At 43.7% G+C, this 24,207-nt stretch overlaps 1 protein-coding gene across 4 annotated transcripts in view; it reads right to left on the bottom strand.

Moving 5' to 3' along the window:
• Positions 1-10,185: 10,185 nt before the first annotated feature.
• Tjp2 (tight junction protein 2) overlaps positions 10,186-24,207 on the bottom strand; it is a 120,260-nt gene continuing 106,238 nt past the window's right edge. For 2 of the 4 annotated variants that reach the window (XM_070035703.1, XM_070035700.1), the window contains 7 exons: positions 23,369-23,579; positions 17,451-17,551; positions 16,029-16,241; positions 14,761-14,871; positions 13,290-13,616; positions 12,766-12,851; positions 10,186-11,220 (listed from right to left, as the gene is read on the bottom strand). In XM_070035703.1, coding sequence (XP_069891804.1) covers positions 11,058-11,220; positions 12,766-12,851; positions 13,290-13,616; positions 14,761-14,871; positions 16,029-16,241; positions 17,451-17,551; positions 23,369-23,579 — 1,212 coding nt within the window. In that variant the 3' untranslated portion in view covers positions 10,186-11,057. The remainder of the gene's footprint in view (positions 11,221-12,765; positions 12,852-13,289; positions 13,617-14,760; positions 14,872-16,028; positions 16,242-17,450; positions 17,552-23,368; positions 23,580-24,207) is intronic. The other 2 variants (XM_070035702.1, XM_070035701.1) reach the window with 2 other exon arrangements.

Raw genomic sequence — 24,207 nt, 5'->3', positions numbered from 1 at the left:
CTTTTGCATTCTACCACTTGAACCACAGCGCTACTTCTGGCTTTTCAATTTATGTGCCATTGAGGAATTGAACCCAGGGCTTCATGCATGCTAAGCAAGCGCTCTAACCACAAAACCACATTCTCAGCCTCTCCTTTGGAACTGAGTGGAATATAAAGCTAAGAACTCAGTCATATAAAACATGTCTCTTACCCTCCACTTCACAGGGGTTGGGCTTGTGTCTGGCTTTGCTACTCCCAGAACAAAGTCCAGCAGCCCTGTGATGTTGGTCCCTCTACCACTTTCCATTTCTGTCCCAACTTGTTGCCCTCAGCTTTTCTTTTCTCGTAGATACGGTTTCCATGCTTTCCTTTGTTGGAACTTTCCATTCTAAGTATGAATGGGTCACCACAGACCACCAGGCATTTGAGGAGAGCATCTAACAAGCAAGACAGAGATTATGGGAACAGGGAAGTCAGAAGAAGCAGAGATAATAAAGGAATCAGAAAAAAATGGAAATAAAACAATATTCTTCGTATCATCCATTAGATGACAGATGACAATACATCCACTATTCTTGAATAGGATTCTTAAAAGGAATAGACAAAGAATGAGAATGAGATGTTAGAAACACAATTTGTCACAGTGATGGTAAGTATTTAACAGAGAACACAGAAGATATGATTCAAAATTCACCCCCACACAACCCTACAAAGACCAAAGAGATAGCTCATAAGAGCTATGAGAAGAACTAGAAAAGAAACTTAGGAGACACAATCCCTTAGAAATAGAAAGTATAAGAGGAAACACTTGAGGAAAAAGAAGGAAGGAATTTAATGAAGAAAAAAAAGTTGAAATCTTAGAACCAAGAGAAGTAAATCTTCAGATTGAATGACCCAGGGCAGGACAAGTACAATGAATGGAAAAAAAAAATCTTCACTATCACATACCTTTAGGCACGATTAAACATCAGGAATAAAGAAAGCATCTAAAAGTATCTCAAAATCCCAAATAAGTAACTAAAGCATTCTCACACATAGAAAGGCAGGAATCAGAATAGCACAGAGCTTCTAACATCCTGGCACTGTATCTTCAGCTTTAATTCTATATTCAGCCACACTAAAAATGAAATATAAAGATAGAGCAAAATTATTTTGAGAAATACAGTCCTGTGAAACATATATGCCTTACATTCTTTTCTCAGGAAGCTTCTGAAAGATGATAGTCTCATATCAAAAATGAACCTGTAGCCGGGTGCTGGTAGCTCATGCCTGTAATCCTTGCTATTCAGGAGGCTGAGATCTGAGGATCATGGTTTGAAAACAGACTGGGTAGGATATCTGTGAGAATCTTATTTCCAATTGACCACCAGAAGACTAGAAGTGGTTCTGTGGCTCAAAGTGATAGAGTGCTAACTTTGAGCAAAAGAGCTCAAGAACAGCACCAGGCCCTGAGTTCAAGCCCCATGACCAAAAAATAAAAGGGGGCTGGGAAGGTGGCTCAGTGGTAGAGCGCTTGCCTTGCATGCCTGAGGCCCTGAGTTCGATTCCTCAGCACCACATAAGCAAAAAGAAAAAAGCCGGAAGTAGAGCTGTGGCTCAAGTGGTAGAGTGCTAGCCTTGAGCTGAGGAGCTGAGGGACAGCGCCCAGGCCCAGAGTTCAGGCCCCACGACCGGACCCAAAAAAAAAAAAAAAAAAAAAAGAACAAGTAAGCTGAGAATAAATGACATGAGAGAATTAACTTGAGAGAGCAGGAAAAAAAGATAATTTACCTGAGGACAATTGTGTAGCAGATCTAGTGAGTAAGCGGTCCATATACAGCAAAGGACTATGAGAGTAAGGTCTCCAAAGGGGAGGTGGGATTAATAGTAATTATTATCTCAAAAAACAAAGCACCTTCCCAGGTGCTAGCGGCTCATGCCTGCAATCCTAGTACTCAGGAGGCTGAGATCTGAGGATGGTGGTTCAAACACCCCAGGCAAGGAAAGTCTGTGAGACTTATTTCCAATAAACCACCAGAAAACCAGAAGTGGTGCTGTGGCTCAAGTGGTCAAGTACTTGCCTTGAGCTGAAAATCTGAGGGACAGAGCCCAGGCCCAGAGTTCAAAAGAAAATAAATAATAAAGCACCTTAATCATTAAGTGTAAAAGATAACTTATATAAATACTATTTGAGTCAGCAATAAAAATGGCATGTTCATTGTAAAGTCAGGTTTAACTCAAAATCACAAGAAAGTTTTGGCAGAGATCATTCGTTGCTTCCCTGTTATCTATTCTACCCATCTTCTGCAGTATTCAAGCCCCACTTTTATTTATGCAGAATGTTCTCTGGAATTCAGCAGACTCCCAAGTTCTGCCAATGAGAGGAAGGCAGGGATGTTGTGCAGAACTCTAAAGGATGTTGTGCATATGTACTGATTTGTTGAGAAATGAGCTGTATCTCTACTACCTTCTGTTCCAGATGGTGTATGTGTTCACAAATATTCACTGACTCTCCCTAGAGAAAAATTATCATTCTTTATTCCCTCCATGCAGGCTTGGCCACATGACTCACTGGGTATAATAAAATATAGCAGTAGAAATGACACAAGTCACCCCCAAGAAGATATGTCAAGGGCTAGCCATGTGGTTCTCTTGCTTGCTTTATTTATCTGTCATGACAGTGTCCAAGGGAGAGAGCACTCTGCCCTGTTGGGTTACTGAGGGAGGGGCAGAGAAACAGAGAAGCTGAACAGAAAGGTGTGTCCTGCCAGAGAGAAGTCACACCTGTTATCACATACAGATAGTAGAGGCTGTTTATCACTGCTGGCCAACTTAGTATCTCCTAACTAATTTAGTCCCTTTCTCTTCCTCAAAAATGCAAGCCAGAGCTAGGAAAGGCAAAGCAAGTGTTTTCCAGGTGCCTCGCCGTCTCACCATTCCAGCCTGTCTCAACTTCTTTATGCCTGAGAGAAGAAAATTCTATTTTGATCATGGCTATTTTGGGTCTGATGTTGGCTTGGGAGTCTTACCTTCACTGACTGCTGAGAAGATGTAAGTGCGGGTGAATATAGGTATTTTAAACAGCAAATTACCAGGCAGTGTCCACAAAACAGCAGCATAGGTATACTCTTTTGAAATGGATGGCTGGGTGTAAAATTCAGAAAAAGAAAAAAACCAGGCGCTGGTGACACACACCTATAATCCTAGCTATCCAGGAGGTGGAGATCTGAGGGTGCTGGTTCAAAGCCAGCCCAGGCAGGAAAATCTGTGAGACTCTTATCTCCAATAAACCACCAGAAAACCAGCAGTGGGGTTGTAGCTCAACGTGGTAGAGCGCTAGCCCTGGAGCAGAAGAGCGCAAGCCCAGTGAGCGCCCCACAACAACCACAACCACAAAAATCAAAAACAGATAAATGAGTTTGAAAGAGTCTGGCTCAGAGAAACGAGACAGGAGAGCAAGGCCTGCTTCATTTTGTCAGTTTTAATGACACATTTGGTTTCTTAAATATAGGCATGTATTACTTTGATAATGAAGTTCTTACAAGCAGAGGCAACTCAACCACAAAGCATTGACTTTAGGGTTGCATATCTCAACCTCAATATATAGGTGAGAAAACTCTAGCCCAATAGGGAACTCAGGGCCAGCCTCTTGGTCACCATGCTGTGCATCTGACTAAGTTCCTGACTTGAGTATGGGTGGAATGCCTCTTTTTCATTCAAGACACTCACTTCCTATGCTCAGAACCTCCATGTTGCCAGGTGCTAGTGGCTTACACCTGAATCCTAGCAACTCCAGAGGCTGAGAGCTGAGGACCAAGGTTTGAACTAGCCAGTGAAGACAAGTCTGTCTCCAATTAGCCACCAAAAAGCTGTAAGTGGAGGCATGGCTCAAGTGATAGAGTACCAGGCTTCAGCAAAAAAAGCCAAATGAGAGTATGAGGCTCTGAGTTCAAGCTCCAGTACCATATACTCAAAAGAACTTTGATGTCTCAAGGCTAGAAAATGGCCTCAGTTTCACTGTATCTCACTGTAGCACACTACTCACTGCAATATGATATTCCCAGCATTGGTGCAAGTGTGGAAATGACAGAGGGTATTCTTCATTCGCAGAAGTTCAGCTTTTCTCCTCCTTTTCTTGTGCTCCAGACACTCAAAAGGGACACCAATGAATTATATCCTGTTATGGATATAACGTTCATTTGTTCAACACCTGCCATATACCCCATGTCAAGGTTTAAATGGAAGGAAAAGGAGCAATTCCTTTTGTCACGGAGTTTAGAATCTAGAGGAAAAGGACATCCACAGAAGCAGTAAACAGCATTTTATTTGGTGCTGGTACTAAGACTTGAATTTAGGGCATGGGTGCTGTTCCTTAATCTTTTCACTCAAACTTGGTGATCTACCAGTTGAGCCACAGCGCCACTTCCTGATTTTTGGTGGTTTCTTGGGAGATAAGAGTCTCACAGACTCCTGCCTGGGCTGGCTTTGAAATGTGATCCTTAAATCTCAGCCTTCTGAATAGCTAGGCTTGAGCTACCAGTTCCTGTCAGTAAGAAGTATTTGCGGGGGGGAGGGGGGCAGTGGCTATGGGGCTTGAACTCAGAGTCTGGGCACCGTCCCTGAGCTTTTTGTTCAAGGCTAGCATTCTACCACTTTGAGCCACAGCGCCACTTTTAGTTTTCTGGTAGTTAATTGGAGATAAGAGTCTCATGGACTTTCCTGCTCTCACTGGCTTCCAACTGTGATCTGCAGATCTCAACTTCCTGAGTAGCTAGGATTTACTGGGGTGAGCCACCAGCACCCGGCTAGTAAGCAGCCTTTTTTTGACAATATGAATCGTTATCACTTAGGGAAAAGCATAAGCTACTGTGCACTCTTGGAAGGCTTCCTGGAATAGGCATCTTTATGGATTGAAGATGAATTATTCCTTACAGATTTATATGTGCCCCTGATGGTGACACTATTTGGGGAGGTGGTGGAGACCTTAGGAAGGGGACCTAGCTGAAGAGAGAAGGTCACTGAGGGCATGGCTTTGAAGGTTACTCCTGGTCCCCCATTCTCTTCCGCCTGTGTCTCTACTTCCTAGCTACCAAGAGCTGACTAGCTTGGCTCCACCACACCTCCCCACCATGATGCTCTGACTCGTGGCAGATCTGGAAACAGAGCCATTTAGCCCAAGTAAATCGTCCTGTTTAGTTTCTTCTCCCAGATATCTGTCACAGCAAGAAAAGCTAACACCATTCACTGGCATTAAAGGGAATACTTAAATAAGAGACCAGTACTCCAGAACTAGTTGAACTCCTGAATATCATTATCTTTTTTTTTTTTCTTTTTGTCAGTCATGGGGCTTGAACTCTGGGCCTGGGCGCTGTCCCTCAGCTCTTCAGCTCAAGGCGAGCGCTCTACCACTTGAGCCACAGTGCCACTTCCAGTTTTCTGGTGGTTTATTGGAGATAAGAGTTTCATTGGCTTTCCTGCCCAGGCTGGCTTTGAACCATGATCCTCAGATCTCAGCCTCCTGAGTAGCTAGGATTACAGGCGTGAGACATTGGCACCTAGCTCACAAAACACAAAAACACCCCCCACCCCCTCAATGTTTTATGGAAGAGATTTCCATGAGCAAAATGCCAGGGGACTGAGGCTTCCCACTTTCTCCTGCTCCTCTTCCAAGCCTGTATTTCTGCAGGAGATTGTGCAAGGTTTGTGCAAGAAGTAGGAAGATGTTTGCTCCAAGGACAGAGGCAAGAAGCCTGCCCTGGGCAATACCTGGAAGAAGCTGGAGAACTTCCCATATCATGCCAAGGACCCTCTCGGCTGAGCAACTCTGTCTCCAGTCCTCCCAGAACCCTTGGGGCAACAGAGAGGAGAATGTGTTTGTGGAAGGAAGAGAGGGAAACATCTGGAAAGCCTAGGTTTGAGAAGAGAAGTATCCCCTCCCTTCCAGCATTGTTCTGGGCTGCTTTTTAGGCCCTGTTAGCTTCCATCTGAACTTATTTTTTGTCATTGGTTGTGGGCCTTGAACTTGGGGCCTGGGCACTCAGGCTTTTCTGCTCAAAGCTAGTGCTCTACCATTTTGAGCCACAGCTCCATTTCTGGTTTTCTGGTGGTTCCTTGAAGATGAGTCTCATTGATTTTCATGCCTTGCCTGGCTTTGATTCTCGATCCTCAGATCTCAGCCTCCCGAGTAACTAGGATGACAGGCCAGGTGTGAGTCATCAGCGCCCAGCTATCTGAACTTTTGGTTAAAAGGAATTTCAGAAGTTGCAGAACAGGGAGGAAATCCAAGTTCAAGGAGCCACTATTCAATATTCTCTGTAAGTCTAGTCTCTACAGTCTTGGTTGATTCTGGCTCTTTCTTCCTGTTTTTAGCATTCCACCATCAGACTGCTGGATTGTCAGGTGAGACATGATCTTACTTTACTCAGCATCTTCTGTCCAATAGGCCCCATTCAAGGTCTGGAAATCCATGCAGTGAATACCTTCTCTTCTCAGCAGGTCATTTCGGGTAAAGGTATCTGCCACCTCTACAGGCTGAGCCTGAGGAAATAGTGTACACACACACACACACACGCACACACACACACACACACCTCAAGTCTCAAGGGCCCTCCTCATGGAGCACCCCAGAGCTTTGTCATTTTTGTGCTACCTCTGGAATGTCAACATTTTGATAGCACAAGCCCTCACCCAGGACATCTGGAATGTGACCCTACAAGTCAAGCAAGGAACAAAGATCTTCAGTCTCAAATCTTTGCTAACCCTAGCCCTGTCGGGGATCCCCTCACCCCGACACATTTCTGGAGCTGGATGTGACAAGGTGGTCTGGTGAGGCAGTCTTGGCCTTCACAGAGTTTGTTTCTTCTTGTGTGTCAGAAGATCGCCATCATTAACTTTAGGACGCTGAAGTGGGTATGGTGGCTTTTGCCTGTAGTCCCAACTACAGCAAAGACTAAGACAGGTAGGTTGCTTGCAGTCACACTGGGCAACATAATACATCCTCATCTCAAAAATAAGACCTACCTCTCTGGTACATCACCTTTATCATAACAACAACAAAGACAAATAAACGGGCTGGGAAGGCGGCTCAGTGGTAGAGCGCTTGCCTTGTATGCATGAGGCCCTGGTTTCAATCCCTCAGCACTACATAAGAAGAAAAATCCAGAAGTGGTGCTAGGGTTCAAGTGGTAGAACACTAGTCTTGAGCTGAAGAGCTGAGGGACAGTGTCCAGAGTTCAGGCCCCATGACCGACAAAAAACGAAAAACAAAACAAAACAAAAGACAAATAAACAAGAATTCTGTCATGGAGCAGAGTATTTCAGTACTTCTGGGTGTTTTGTGGTTGCTTAGCTTTGGAGCCTTTTTCTTTTGAGAGTGGCATCATGGAAACTCTTATACATCTATTTACCCTCATGTGGGCCTCCAAAACTTTATTTATTGTCAGCCGTGGGGCCTGAACTCTGGGCCTGAGCGCTGTCCCTCAGCTCTTCAGCTCAAAGCTAGCGCTCTACCACTTGAGCCACAGCACCACTTCTGGCTTTTTCTGCTTATGTGGTGCTGAATTGAACCCAGGGCCTCATGCATGCAAGGCAAGCGCTCTACCACTGAGCCACCTTCCCAGCCCCAACTTCATTTATTTATTTATTTCAGTCTCTCCCTTTTGCCAAGATGTCTTGAATTACAGACCTATCAGTTCTTCCTCTGGGATTACAGGCAGGTACCATGGTGACTACTTAAGATGAGGGGACGAAGCTGGATGCTGGTGGCTCAAGCCTGTAATCCTAGCTACTGAGGAGGCTGAGACCTGAGAACCAAGATTTAAAGGCAGTCCAAGCAGACCAATTCTCTAGACACTCGACAATAGCGAAAAGCCAGGAATAGAAGTATGACCCATGGAGTTGAGCTCCACTCTCAAGTGAAAAGACCAAGCACTGAGTCCAAACCTCAATATGAGCATAAATAAACAGGGTATTTATTTTGAGCCACAGCGCCACTTCCAGTTTTCTGGTAGTTAATTGGAAATAAGAGTACAGACTTCCTGCCTGGCTAGCTTCTAACTGTGAGTCTCAGATCTCAGCCTCCTGAGTTTTTAAAGAGAAACCCATACAGCACGCTCAACAAATTATTTGGAGAAATCCTCTCTATGTAGAAAGAAGAGCACTAGATTCAGAAGCAGGAAGCTGCATCCAAATCATCTCTGTGATTTCTTAGTGGCAGGACTCTGAGGCAGTGGCGGAGCTGTGTTACTTATAAAATGAACATACCAGCCTGGCACCGGTGGCTCATACCTGTAATCCTAGCTACTCGGGAGGCTGAGAACTGAGGATCGTGGTTCAAAGCCAGCCTGGGCAGGAAAGTCCGTGAGACTCTTATCTCCAATAAACTACTCCAAAAACCAGAAGTGGTACTGTGGCTCAAGTGGTAGAGCGCCCACCTTGAGCTGAAGAGCTGAGGGACAACGCCCAGGCCCAGAGATCAAGCCCCATGAAGAATCATGCAAGTCAGAGAATTCACCATGTAAATGTTTTCAGGGTGTATGTGTGTGTGTGTAGGGGTGGGGGGCATGGTCATTCCATGGTATTTTATTTGCACAGAGACATTGAATTCATTTTAAATGACTTACCATGCCTCCCCATTAGAGCCCAACTTTAAAGAATTAATCTTTCTAATGATCTACAAAAGAGTTGGATTAAACATAGTAACTGTCATAATGGCTGTTTAGTGGACCATAACTGATCAAAGCTCCTAGAGTAAATGAATTACCTGTTAAATATGTAGATCTTAGTCTGATAGAGAATGGCAAACCATTTCTATGCTGGTGGGAAAGGTAGCTGACCACAAGGTTCTCTTCACTGTTCTGTACAACATGAGCTAATTTTCGGTGTGTGTATGTCGATGCTAGGGCTTGAACTCAAGGCCCCAGGCTCCTACTTGGCTTTTTCATTTATGTCTCTGAACTTTCCTGCCCCGGGCTAGTTTGAACTGTGATCCTCCTAACTAGGATTATAGTCATGAGCAACCAACCCCTTAAGAAAGGCACATTATTGATAGAGCATTACTCAGAAAAAAATAGAAAACTAAACTGCAAATACAATGCACCCTCAAGTATCACTCATAGATATTCATGAGTATTTAGTGGGAGGGAGAATTATCAAAATGGTAAGGGCTGGAGTTATGGGTAGCGAGCATTTTCTTTTTTCCTTCTCTTCCTCTCCCCCTCTTCCTCCTTTTTTTGTAGTTACTGGGGGCTTGAACTCAGGGCCTGCGCACTGTCCCTGAGCTTTAGTACTCGAGGCTAGCACTCTACCACTTTAGCCACAGTACCACTTCTGGTTTGTGGTTAATTAGAGATAAAGAGTCGCATGGACTTTTCTGCCTGGGCTGGCTTCTAACCTTGATCCTCAGATCTCAGCCTCCTGAGTAGCTAGGATTACAGGTGTGAGCCACTGGCACCCAGCTTTAAATTTTTAATTGTCAAGGTGGTGTACATAGGAGTTTTAGTTATATAAGTAAGGTAATGAGTACATTTCTTGTCAACCTTGTTACCCTTTCCCTCAATTTTCTCCTACTTTCCTTCCCCCCAACCTCCCCCAAGTTGTAAGATTGTTTCCAACATTTTGTCTTGTGAATATCATGGTTGCATTGGTTCCCCCTTGTCCTCTGTCTTACTGCTCTGTTGTTCCCCTTCCCTTCCCTAACTCAAATAACTGTATATACAATATCAGGGTATCAAAATCAAACAATAACAACAGAAGATATACCATAAGGGGGAAAAACATATAACAGAAACAAAAAAAAAATCACACAGTACATTAAAAACAACAACAACAAATAAAAATCTCTTATGTCCATATCTTGGAGTTCATTTCGCTTAGCAACCTCTTACATAGTCAAATGTACATAGCTATTGAGCTAGTCTGCTTATCTGCTAAGGTTCTCATAGACGTATACAAATTGCAAATAAGGGAGACCAAGGGACCTTTGTTTCTTTGGGTCTGGCTTACTTCATTTAATCTGATTTTTTCCAAGTCTTTCCATTTCCTTACAAATGGGGCAGTGTCATTCTTTCTGATTTAATACATGCCTCCATTCCCCCCCCACACACCCCCCCCACACACAGAGAAGGAAGTTGGAGGTGTAGCTCAGGTATAGAGCATACACTTAGCAAGCTCAAGCCCTGGGCTCTTGCCCCCAAACTGTCCCCCACAAATGAAAGAAATGTAGAAATTCACCACAAAGCAAATTTATTTAATGCAAGGTACTCCATTTATTAAATTATAAAACTGCTGTCGATCCATACACTTGTGGAAATAAAATACATTTTTCTCAAGTATCTGCTTTGGGATAGCACATGGTTTTAAACAAACAACACCAAAAATCTCCCTATTTTCTGGGTCTGCTAGTGGTCTGCTTTTTATTAACACTTGCAGCCAGACTTACCAAGTACAACTCTTCTGGGTACAATCAAAATTTACGGAAAATATCACAAAGACAAATGCTTTGAAGAGGACGCGGGGCAGGGGGAAAACATAGCTATTAAACTGGTATCAAAATTTAGTCAAAATAAAGTTTTAGTCCACTATGGCTTTGCATAGAGCTTCAAAGGAAGAGAATTTAAAGACACTTCGCATCAAAGGCACTTAAGAGAGTTGTCATAAAATACTTCTTTAAACAATCTGAATCCGACAGTTTGTTTTTTAATTTCTCTTTTCACATCTGCCTCACAGTGAAACAGCGCTAGAAGGCAGCCGTGAATGAGGAAGAAGTTATTGCTCCTTAATATACATATTTAAAAATTCACAAAGGATTAATACAGATTTTGGTCCACAGAAGCCAAGTCAGTGACAGTATCAGACTGTGGTGGTGTTCTTAATTCTGAGCTTCGCCCCCGTGCGCGCGCATGCGCACATACACACGCACATACACACACACACACACAGAGCCATGTCGTAACAAATTGCGCTATCCCAGTGGCATCAACAGCGCCTACAGTTAGCCCGGTCCCATCTCCACAGTGCCCTTGAACTGGAGTTCTCCTCAGGAGGCCTCAGAGGAAGGAATGTCCATCGGATGCCACACGAATGTCCATGGTACCCCATCTATAATTCGGTGTCTCGGTACCTGGAGGGCGAGTTGTAGTAACCCCGTTTTGTTTGGTCAGCCAGCTGCTGGCGATATTGCTCCTCGGGGTCACTGCCAAAACTTCCCCGGGTGTCCTGGTAAAGCCTGGAGGGTCCTTTCTGTGGCTCAGGGGGTCTGGAACTGACAGGTGAGGGGGTTACACGGGTCCGAGGGCGCTGCCAGTCCTCCAGCACCCCCCGGGGGAGCAGAGGGAAGAATGGTTGGCCACTGGCTCCAGTAGGGTAAGTGTCTGTTTCTTGTTTTTATTTTTTGTGCTGGTCTTGGGGCTTGAACTCAGGGCCTGAGTATTGTTATACCTTTTTTATATTTTAACTCAAGGTTAGCACCCTAACCTAACTCTAACCCTAACTCTAACAATGGAGCCACAGCTCCACTTCTGGCTTTTTATTTTTTTTTTGGCCAGGGTGGCTTTGAACCATGATCCTCCGATCTCCACCTCCTGAGTAGCTAGGATTATAGGTGTGAGCCATGAACGCCAGCTTCACAGACCACTTTCAGATCCCCGAGCGTTCTCTGCCATCAACCAGGTTCAGGTGGTAGCGGGGACGGGACAGCGAACGGGCCAAGGTCACTCAAGGTCACTCACTTGGGTAGTGAATGAGGAAGCAAGCCACAAGCTCCCTTAATCTCAGAGTTCCCTATTAGCTGGAGGATCCCCAGCTTTCTGCTACCCTCACCCAGTGAGGTGCTCTGCCAGCATTAGTGATTATGCCAAGCCCCCCTTGTTGCCGCATCCACCTGGTCAATGGCTGCTGTTCCCTGGGTAGCAAAAATGCCTCTAGTTTTCTCTTTTCTGTTTGGTACTGGGGATCAAAGCCAGGACATTGCGCTTGCTAGGCAAGGGCTTTGCCACCCTACATCTCCGCCCATGCCTCTAGTTTTCTGCTGAAAACCTAGTAGTGGTCAGAATGGCTTCAAGAATATGTGATTAAAAGGCTAGGTGTCAAAAGAAAAAAGAAAAAAAGAAATGGAAAAGGGCTGGGAAGGAGGCTCAGTGGTAGAGTGCTTGCCTCATATGCATGAGGTCCTGGGTTCAATTCCTCAGCACCACATAAGCAGAAAAAGCCAGAAGTGGCGCTGTGGCTCAAGTGGTAGAGTGCTACCCTTGAGCTGAGGGACAGCGCCCGGGCCCAGAGTTCAGGCCCCACAACCAACAAAACAAACAAACAAACAAAAAGAGTTTGTGCTTTATTTCTTTTCTAATCCCAGAGGCGGGAAACCATGCAACTTATGACGTCCAAAGGAAGAAGCTGGGCTAACTCCTACTCTGTCTTACCTATGCTGGTCAGCTGCTTGTGACCGTGCCTTCAAACTCAGCTCAGCACAGTGGCCTGACTATGCTGGTGATACAAAAAAGCAAAGAAAAATGGAAGAACTTGGCTGAGAGCCAGAAAACAGTGACCAAACAGGCCTAAATTCTAGGACTTCTGTTCCTCTGTGGCCCTAACGCAACCTAATGCAATTGGGCTCCATCCACCACAAGGCACCTGCCAAGAGGAAAATGATCGTGGATTTTGGTTCTGCTATCTGGACAATTTAAAGGTGACACTGGGTAAAGAGAGTAGCACCTGTCACTCAGAAACCCTAAAACAGAAAATTCTTTCTCTTCAAGTCCAAATGGCAGAGCGGGCCCAGTTTTTGGGGGCTTTCGCTGTACACTCTTACCTCATGTAGTTGGGCAGGCCGGCTTCGGGCTTGGGCCCTTTGATAGGAACCGCATAGATATCCGGATGTTTCTGAGCAATTTCCAGCTGTGATAATGAGGAAAGAGCACCAAGAAAGAGAGAATGAGACCCCGCCCAATTCCTCGCATGGTCTCCAGCTACCCTACTGGGGGGTTCATGCCCCAGTACTGTAAATAAAGTACGGAGAGCAGGCTCCTATTCATCTTGTCAGCTAGGGCTTGTTGAGTAGAAGGAAAATGGATTTGAAATTGGCACACCCAGTACTGTGCACCTGATCATTTCTGTCTTGTCTGGGCAATAGGACTGTGTACCACTGCGCTGAAATCAATCAAATAATTTACATTGATTTTTTTTTTAACAGTATTTTTTTTCTTTTCTTTTGGGTATTGGAGATCAAACCCAGGACAAGTGCTTTGCCACGGAGTGACATCCTAGCCCAATCAAGTGATTTCAATCTCTTCCTGTGGATAAGCTGTGACTGTGTAGTAATTTATAAAGAATTACCCTGGCATTCTGGGCTTCTTGGAGCTCCTGCATTCTCTGGAGCCTGGCCTTGTGGTCCATCTTCTCAAATATTTTGACTTTGCCCAGGACTGATTTGGGAGTGTTTTCTTGCTCGTCATTACTCTCCTCTGCCTCCCCACCCTCAGGGGAAGGGACAGGAGTGGAAGGCTTCAAGACAGGTCGACCAAAGGCCGGTTTCGCTGCGACCGGGGGAGGGCAACTTTTGGTAGACGTGAGAATTTCATTCCCAGCCACAGCTGCGAAGTTTGGCTTGTATTCCTGGGATTTGGAGAAGTCATAAGAATCTTCTCTGTTATGGCTTTTAGCCTGCGAAGAACAATGACATGTTTTTCCTTGGGGTTTTTGAGTCTTGTTATTATTTTTTTAATCAACATTAGTGATTTAACACACTCCATTTCCTGATCAGTTTCCAAAGATGATCAACAAATACCATTCTGGCAAGGAATCAAATATGGCAGGGGCAAATGGCCCTTAGCTGGGCATCCTGAGCCTACCTTAAGGTGTTGAGAAGTATTGGACTCGGGGGCTGGGCAGTAGCAATTGCTAGAGATAGAAAAGACCCTGAATAATTTAGTACTGGAGCAGACTTCTAGCCCTGCTTCCCAGTTTGTCCCTGATGCATAATTGTATAGCTCACTAATTACTCATAAAACTGGCTGATTTTCTTCTCATCTAAATTACTGAATTAGATAGGAAAAAAAAATTGTTTTGGACCAGCACATAAAGAAAGACTTGTAGTCATAGCTTTGATTCTGACGGGGTGGGGGTGAAGAATCATATGATATATGCACCCCCCTCCCACTGTGTCTTCATGTTGATTCTGTTTGGGATGACAATTTATTAATTCAATAAATGAAGTTGTCCTCACACAGAGAAGCATTCTAAACAGTGGTACTGATTGCTGATACATCTGAATTAGATTGTGGGCAGAAGACTTTCATTTGACAGGAAAAAGAGAAACTGATTTCGAGAATGGTGATTCTAGCATGCATCATTTGTCAATTTTTTACTCTTCCTCAAATAAATGAATGAATCTTTCTCCCCTCCCCCCTCACTATTGTTCTACCATCTGAGGCACAGCTCCACTTCTAACTTTCTTGTTGGTTAACTGGAGGTGAGAAGTCTAATGGACTTTTCTGTCTTGGCTGGCTTCAAACCTCAATCCTCAGATCTCAACCTCCTGAGTAGCTAGCATTACAGGCATGCGTTACCAGCACCTGGGGATAACTCTTATTATTATCACCAGACTGTCTGCTCTCTTAATGTTGTCTTTCTTTTCTAACTTTTCTCTTCCTTATGCAGGAATCTATCCATCAACCCAAAAGGATTGATAGGATCTAATATTGAACACAGGGAGTCAAACCATTACCAACACCATTTCGCGTGCATGCTTCCTCCCGGCTACACCCATGGGGCCTCTGGAGCTTCTTTTTCCTTCCCAGCCACGTACCTTGGGCGGCTCTGGCTTGAATGCCGGAGGTGGGCTATTGTCCCTAAGTTGATCTCTGCTAGCAGCCCTCCACATCTGAGCTCGTGGCTCTGGGCTGGGTTTCCTTATGCTCTACAAAACATAAAGATTCATTCACAACAAGAACATCCAGGCAGAGAGAAGTCCGCACCCTGCTTTGCTGGAGTTCTGCGAACCTGGAGAAGTTCTGACATTGATCTGCTGAGTAATAACCAGGGAACCTTTAACTAGCCAATGCTTGAGATGTGTTTATAAAACTGGCTGCATCCAAGGCAGGGGGCTCTACCTTTAAAATACAACTTTAAAAAAATCCTCCTAAAGTTAAAAATAATCACTGCTATTTCTAAACAATACTTCACTTATATCATAAAGATTCAGAAGTGAAGTTACTCTTCCTAACTTGCCTAGTATATGCTAATGTTGTATTACTGGGGTGATGGGTTCCCCACTTCAACTTATTATATTTTGGGGGTTTTGTTTGTACTTCATGGCAAAAAAAAAAATCACTCCCTGGAATGAGCCTAATTGCTAACAAGAAGTCCATACCAATAATTACCCAAACACGTTTGGATCACTGATTCTACAAAGATCTTACGCCAGTGTCCGCTGAGATGAACAACAAATCGTTCTGCTCCTAAATTAATCAGTGCCTATTGATGCAATTTCTAAGACATGTCAGCTGTCAATCACTAGCTGACGGGTACATAGTACATGTGATCCGAGGCATAATCAATCACAAAGTCAATTTAAAAAATTGAAATAAATACAAGAGAGAAGGAAACTGATGGGGAAACACTCACGAGCAATGGCAAGATTAGAAGGTTAAAGACAGATGGAGAAGAAAGGCCAGGGTTCCTAAGAGTACAGAGAGAGAGAGAGAGGTCTAATCAAAGGTTACAAGCAAATATAGCAACGTCGTGTTTTAAAAGAACATTCTGCTTGTGATTTTCACAGCTGGCCCCAAAAGCCATTCCTGTCACCTGTCACACCTGAGAGCAGGGAAGCGCTGACTGCTGGCCACTCAGCCTCTTCCAATGCCACCTACTGGGTCCTCTGTTCCATGAACCAAGGAACCACAACCTCGCAGGCACTGACTCAGAGCGAAGTACTCCCTAACGGCCACCTGCTCCAACTTCCGCATCCCTTCCACCGCACCCTGAGTTAACAGCGGTGCCCAGGAAGGGAGCGAGACACTGCAGTCTCCTTCTCTGGCCCGTGGCTTCGCAGCGCGTGGGCCTGCCTTGCCTCACCTCCTCATGCTGCACCGGCTCAGAGGAGCGGGTGATGGAAGACACCCTCGGCTCCTCCGCTGGCTCATCCAGCTCATTGTCAGTGTAGGCGCCTCCCTCGCCGTCGGTGTCTTCAAAGTCACTGATGAGACGGCTGTCGCAACTCAGATAGTCCGCGCCCATGGCGGTTAAGTAGGACATGCGATCTTCAGGATCATCATCCATCCCTTCCATCTAGAGGAATTTGTTTCGGAGGGTCAGTGGGGCCTGACATGGCTCCTGGGAGCTTGGGGGGAAGAAGCTCAAGGAAACTCCCCGAGGGCACGGCCCGGTTGTCCAAGGTCTTGACATGTGCCACAAAGCGAAGGCACCTGTATTTTTCTGAAATCACTTGGCTCTGAGCCGACGCTGTGACTACGTCCACTTCTATGCAGGGACTCAAACTGGGGACCCTCCAGCCTATCAGTGAGATCACTGGCACCTGAGCCAGGCCTCCCTCCGCTCGCTGAGAGTTTCCTGCCCTATGTGGCTCTTCTTTAGCTTTTTCTCTTGGCACCTGTCTTCCTGGTGATAAATGCACACCACCTTATGCTATGTACTCCTCTACTTATCCTTAAGACTCTCCTTAAGGCTCTCTGTGGGCAGAGGCTGTATCTTCAAATCTGAATGTCCAGAGAGAGGACACCCTCAAACCTTGCAGACTCTAAGCACGTGGTAACACCAGATGCTAGATGCCCTCATCCAAACAGCCAGTGTCCAAAAGAGCAAGAAGTCAGTCACTTTGGTGACAAAGCTGTCACTCTAAAGGCCTGCACACTACCTCAATTCAGCTCTGGTATGCAACACTAATACTGAAGGCTCCTGGAATAAAGAGAGCTACAGGTTGTATAACTCTCTTGCTCTTCCTTCCTTCCTTCGTCTCTCTCTTTCCATATGAGATAGATGCTGGGCCATCCAAACTCATAGAACTAGGTAGCATTCTCTGCCAACCTCTCATTCTAAACAAAATAATTCCACATCTATTAGCTTTGCTCTTCTGTATTGATTTTTAACGTATTTTTACCCCCATGGTTCTCTTCCCTGCCTTTCATCTCCACTCTAAGTGTCCCATGGTCTTAGTAAGCTGTGACACACAGCATGAGATCTTGTAAGCTCTGATTAGCGTACTTGGAATACAGTAACTAGTTACTACGTTAAAAGTAAAAGGGAAGTGAATGTAGGATTGCATTCATTACATTCTGCTTTTCTTTTGAAAAGTCCCCTTCATTTGTTTTTGTTTTTGTTTTTTTAACGTTGTCGGAGAACTCACATTGTTTCAGACCTCATGAACACACAGGCTGGCATGACTTCCAGTGGACATGGTGTTGCTACATTCACTGCCCTCTTGAGGAAAGATTCAAGACACAAACGCTCACCTCGCAGCAGCGAATCTAGGCCACATACCTTTCCTTCAGAGACCCAAACTGCTTCTCCCTGCTGATGCTCAATGGTGTCCTTCAAGCTGCCAAACCAGCTGTCATTGGCCGAATTCAGATTGATGGTGGCTAGAGAAATGTCAACAAGAAGACTTGCTAAGAGGGCAGGTATACAGTAGTAGAGCATTTGACTGCAAAAAGGTCTGCATTGATTCACACAGCAATGTTTATTCAGGAAGCTATGGGCATAAAACCTTACTTATTCCTATCACATCGAATTAAAACTGGAAATACAGGAAGTCTGAATATACATGAACACTGAATTCTTCTAAGTGAATGTAAGTAAAACTATTAACCATCTAGCTGTTGTAGTTTACATTATAGACAGATATTGTAAGGTTGGCATAATGGGTTTATTTTCAGAATATCTGTGTATAAAATTTTTGTAGTGCTGGGGGTTGAACTCAGGGCCTTGCAAGTACTAGCCAATTACTCTACCACTAAGCCATACCCTCATCTCTCTAAAATATATATATATACATACATTTATAGATAGATAGATAGATAGATAGATAGATAGATAGATAGATAGATAGATAGATAGATAGATAGATAGTCTGTTTGCAGGAGCACAGATAATGGAGCTAAAACAAAAAGACAACATTTTAAAGACCATTGCATAGATGCATGTAAATTTACAAAAATTAAAGTATTCGTGTCCACATCTAATAAAATACTCAAAGAACAATTTAGTATGATTACTTTTTGTTTTTTACAGCCTTAAGCATTTTAGAATATGTGAACCAATAAATTAAAGTTAACCAAGGAAATCAGCTTCATTCTATTCTGACGAAATATATATCTTACATGATAATGGTTAGTATGGGTCAACCAGGCACTGCTGCAAGTATGTTACAGGATTAGCTCATTCCAAGTTAGGGAGCACATCTCACCCATAAGAATCTAAGGCTCAGTGGTGAAATGAACAAGCCAAGGCCTCACACTAAGTAAAGAAGCTGAATATCAACTCAGACATTTGTCTTCTGAGCCAGTGGCCTTGACAGCTACAATACACAGTACATCTAGAAACACCAATTTAGAGCCTAGATATAAACATACCAACAGGTATATCTTTTTTGCTGTTGTGTTAGTGGTCATGGAGCTTGAACTTGAGGCCTGGGCACTATCCCTGAACTCTTTTTGCTCAAGGCTAGCACTCTACCACTTGAGCTACAATACCATTTCCCGTTTTCTAGTGGTTAAGTGGTTAAGAGTCTCATGGACTTTCCTGACCCGACTGGTAGCTTTGAACCATGATCCTCAGACCTCAGCCTCCTGAGTAGTTAGGATTACATGCACAAGTCACCATTGCTGGGCTCAATATATCTTTATCAACCTAATACAGATAAACTAGGTAAGCAAATGAATCCAAAACTAATAAATTGGGCCTAGCAGTGTCAGATTGTAGATAAATTAGGATTGGTGCATTCAGACATTCTACCATTTGAGTCATGCTCCCAGTATTGATTTAGGGTGTTTTTTTTTTTTCAAGTTACACTGTCAGGCTTTCAAAGGGCAGACATAGATATCACTTCTAACAGGACCATTAAGCAAACTTTGTAAGCAACTGTGCTTTCAGTTTTCCTTAAAGTGACATTCAACTTTCTTTCATTAGGGAAGTTCCAACACTGACCTTGGGAGGAAAAATCCCGAGGGAGTTTCTAATTTCTTTGCTCACTAATTATTTACAGTGCGAGAATAAACTGATGTACAGAACAACCCAAGGAAAATGAACCTTGATAGCATGGATTTTTGGTGTCCTTACCCTGGTACTTAACAAGGATTATTGTCTCATAGCTAAAATATGATGCCATGAACTTAAATATAGACGTGAGATTAAGCACTCTAGAGGAAAAATAAATAAATGACCTGCACTAGATGTAGAAAGAATGTGAAGCAGCCTTCAAATGCTTTCTGTTGGGAGTTGTCTAAGTATGGTCTATATTTATCATACAGAAAATCTAAAGTTAAAAGCTCCATTTAAGAAATACAGAAGCTAGGTGCCGGTGGCTCACACTTACAGCTGTTCAGGAGGTTGAGATCTGAGGATTGTGGCAGAAAAGTCCCTGAGACTCTCATCTTCTATTAACTACCAGAAAACGGGAAGTGGTGCTGTACTCAAAGTGGTAGAGTGCTAGCCTTGAGCAAAAGAGCTCACAGACAGTGCCCAGGCTATGACTTCAAGCCCCTCAACTGACATATTAAAAAGGGAGGAGGAGGAGGAGGAGGAGGAGGAAGAAGAGGAAGAGGAGGAGGAAGAGGAAAAGGAGGAGGAGGAAAAGAAGAGGAAGAAAGAAATACAGTGCCAGTGGTTTGCACAGTTCAGGTATGAACCACTGGTGCCCAGATAAGAAGTATGTACTTTAAAGGGATAAATTGTATGCTAGGGTAAATTGCATATCAATAAAGCTATTACCTGTGTGGTTCCCTCAACAACCAGACCTTGACTAAACAGAGGAGCAGCAGCAGCAGCAAGAGGCCCTGCCAGGATCCATCATTTTCCCACTGCTTCCAATGCTCAACAGACTCAACAAGTGTTTCACACCTGTAATCCGAGCTACTTGAGAGGCTGAGATTTGGAGGACTACAGTTCAAAGCCACCGGGGTAGAAAAGTCCATTAGACTTTATCTCTAATAAACCAGCCGATAGTTTGGCTACAGGCAGAGCTCAAGTGGTAGAGCACCAGCCTAGCAAATGCAAGGCCTTGAGTTCAAACCTGGGTTTCAGATATAGATATAGAAATATCTATATCTATATATCACTTTGTTCCTCTGAGCTTTCTCAAACACTAAACAACAACAAAAAAGTGTGTGTGTGTGCACGTACAACACATGCGCGTGCGTTTAGGTGATGGTAAAAGACACTACAGGGTCACATAGTTTCAGTATTCTTTCAGGTACCAATTTCACTTTAATAATGCCTAGCAAGAAGATGAAAATAGATTGAGTCTCTCATGACACTTTCCAATACCACAATTTAACATGAAGGAGGCCTCTTCAAACTAGGAGAGACACATTTGAAGTTCCTGAAAACACAGGAAATTCAAACATTGCTTTTTGTAAAAACAGTAATTTCGGTGGCATGTATATGTAAGTCTATTTTATAGTAAAAACTTTTTTTTTTTAACTGTTAAGGGTTGGAAGCAAGCTAGGCATGTTGGTTCAGGTTGAGCAGTCAACTTGCATTGGGTGATTCTCAAAATAAAGTAACTCTTGTTCCATCAAGATCATAAAGGGAGAGATTTTAATATTGTCATAATTACAATCTCTCTGGTAGGGAACAGGGTTTCCTTATTCTGCAAAAACAGGATATTGAGCCGAATGATGATGCATGCAACATTAACTTGACTTCAAATTAGTGTGCTCATCAAAGCAACTCTAGTAGTCTCTCACTATCACAGAAGTGCTGTAAATATAAAATCATGAACACCATCCAGTATTAATACTGCCAAAAGTTTCTGATGCTCAAGTTTGAAAAGCAGGATTTCTGGCAGGTATACATTATCAATCTCAACCTGGGCAAGTGGATTGTGAGCGAGTGTGAATTACAGGGCATGGGGAAGCAATCCGAGTCTTAGCCAACCACCAGTGGCTCACGCCTGTAATCCTAGCTACTCAGGAGGATGAGATCTGAGGACTGCAATTTAAAGCCAGCCCAGGGGGGCAAGTCTATCAGATTCTTATGTCCAACTAACCAGCAAAAAAAAAAAAAAAAAAAAAAGTCAAAATGGAGTTGTGGGCACAAGTGCTCCAACCTTGAGCAAAAAAGCTCAGGGAAAGTACCCAGGCCCTCAGTTCAAGCCCCAGTATTGGTGCATGAATGTGTATAGGCAGGTGTACACACACACACACACACACACACACACACACACACACACACACACACACACACACACACACACACACACACACACACACACACACACACACACACACACACACACACACACACAAAATCTGAAAAAAAAAGTACCCAGGCCCTCAGTTCAAGCCCCAGTATTGGTGCATGAATGTGTGCAGGCAGGTGTACACACACACACACACACACACACACACACACACACACACACACACAATCTGAAAAAAAAATTATAAAAGACTACGTATTGGATAGCGAACTTGAAGCTCTTAGATCTGTTATCCAGCACCTTATACTGAAGATATATCTAGAGAAAATGAAGTGTTCACAAAGTGTATTCATCCCAAACTGTAGTTTTATTTTTCCTTCAAACTTTCAACCTCATGATAGGTGCTGAGACAAAAAATAGCTAGTGATGGACCACTTTCTCCGGTGTGTTGTTTACATTATCACTCAGTTACAAGATGCTGCATTGTCTAAGTTGTGGACACTACCCATCCACTCCCTATGATATGACTCCAATGGCAAAGGCTGATGACCAACACTGAACTCAAGAGCTGCCATTACCCTAAGGATATTATTTTATTTATTTATTTATTTTGTTGTTGTTGGTGGTGGTGGTCGTGGGGCTTGAACTGTGGGCCTGGGCACTGTCCCTGTGCTCTTCAGCTCAAGGCGAGTGCTCTACCTCTTGAGCCACAGCGCCACTTCTGGTTTTCTAATGGTTTATTGAAGATCAGAGTCTCACAGACTTTGCTGCCTGGGCTGGCTTTGAACCGCAATCCTCAGATCTCAGCCTCCTGAATAGCTAGGATTATAGGCGTGAGTCACCAGTGCCCAGCCCTATGGATATTATACGCATGCTCTAGCCTCATATGCTGCCCCCTCAGAATAAAGCACTGATTCCCACCTCCAATTTATGCAGCTCTCTCCAAGTCTCAACTGTACACTATTCACAGCAACAGTCATTTATTTATATAGATAGTACATATGCTTAATTACTAAGATAGTTACACTACTTTGGAAGTATAAGCAACCTGTATGATGAGTATTTACCTCGGGGACTTGAAAATAATATCCTACCTACTGTGGAGGAAATTTTAAACACATATAAGAGCGGAGGACAATTTTCTGAATTCTCATATCTACAACAATCACCACCAACAACTATTCATTCCTGGCCAATTGTATCTGTACTCCATCTCCTGTCTTCTCTGTCAGCAAGTTTTAGACATTTTATTAAGTGACCTGTAAGTATTTAGTATGTATCTTGAAAATGGATTCTTTTCTTTTTTTTTGATGCTGGTATCAATGCTTGACCCCAGGGCCTCATGCTTGCTCAGCTTCTTTGTTCATAGCGGGTGGTTCTCTACCACTGACCCATAATTCTAGCCTGGCTTTTTTGCTGGTGAACTGGTTATAGAGTCATATGGACTGCGATCCTCCAGGTCTCAGCCTCCTGAGTGGCAAGGATTACAGTCGTGAGCTACCAGTGCCAGGCAAGGGATTCATTTTTTAAGACACAGTCACAATGTTCTCATCAGAATAAAATACAGAATAAATCCTTGAATCGTTAACATCCGGAGTATTCAAGTTTCTATTGGGGAGAGGGAGGATATTTTTAATAAGTACAAACAAAAGCAGGAGAAAGAAGAAAACAATTCAAATTAGAATGTGAAATCTTGCTATGACTCCTCCCAAAATGGCATTTGCGCTGGGAATTTTGTCATTGTGACTGTGTACAGGTGATCATAAAAAGCGCCATCATGGAGTGATAGTTGGCCGTTGGATGAAGCTATAATTTCTGTGGAGGACTGAAAGGCTGAGATTGAAGTTAGAACAGCAGCCAGCCCACCTCTCCCAACACTCATTGATCTTTCTTGTTCTCCCTCTTAACCATCATTGCATATATTCACTTACAAACATGGTAGGAACTTGTTGCCATTATTTTTTAAATGTCCCCCAAACAGAAACTTGAACATTCTACATACTGGATGATTCAAGGATTTATTTTCAATTTCACTGACCTGTAAAAAGATGGGCGCAGGTCTTTTTGAGCTTGTTGGCCTGATCAAATAGCTTCCGTGAACTTTTGTTGGACGTTGGGTTCAACCTCTGTCTCATGGCCTTGACACCTTGTCTGGAGTCTGGGTTGAAAAAAATCACAATCGGGAACCACTGGGTGTAATTCAGCAGGTCCACAGCTTTGGGAGTCACGTCCAGGAGTGCATGCTTGTCCTGTTAGGGACAGGTGAAGTACCACAGTATCAGTTTGCCTCCCTAGGTAAAGGCTGTACCACATCATCAAACATGTGAATTTAAACCTGAACACATTCCCTTCCACATTATGCCTACTTCGATATTAACAATCAGAAGAACCCTAACAAAAAGAATTGCAGTGTCCCCCTGTATGCATATATGGTTTTACCTTCCAGTTTCATTCATTCAAAGCTAACAGCAAGCCAAAGAAAAAGGGTGAGTGTAGTACTGTGTGTGTGTGTGTGTGTGTGTGTGTGTGTGTGTATGTGTGGGGGGGGGAGAAGGAGGGAGAGAGGGATGGAGGGATGGAGGGAGGGAGGGAGGGAGGAAGGGAGGGAGGGGGACAGAGAATTCAGGGCCTTGTGTTCTCACCTGGCTTTTTCAAAGCTCAAGCCTGATGCCCTACCACATGAGTTACAACTCTACTTCTGGCTTTCTGCTGGTTAATTGGAAATAAGTGTTTCATTGACTTTTCTGCCTGGGCTGACTTTGAACACAATCCTTAGATTTTATCATGTAACTTTTAGTACAGCATATTTTTATAATTGTTCAATTCTATTAATAGTTATTGCTGCTTGACTATTCCTAATTTACCATGTATACACAT

The sequence above is a fragment of the Dipodomys merriami genome, unplaced genomic scaffold (assembly GCF_024711535.1).
Source record: "Dipodomys merriami isolate MVZ:Mamm:240054 unplaced genomic scaffold, mDipMer1.0.p SCAF_26, whole genome shotgun sequence".
In the NCBI taxonomy this organism is placed as follows: Eukaryota; Metazoa; Chordata; class Mammalia; order Rodentia; family Heteromyidae; genus Dipodomys; species Dipodomys merriami.
This window is presented reverse-complemented; position numbering and strand designations above follow the sequence as displayed.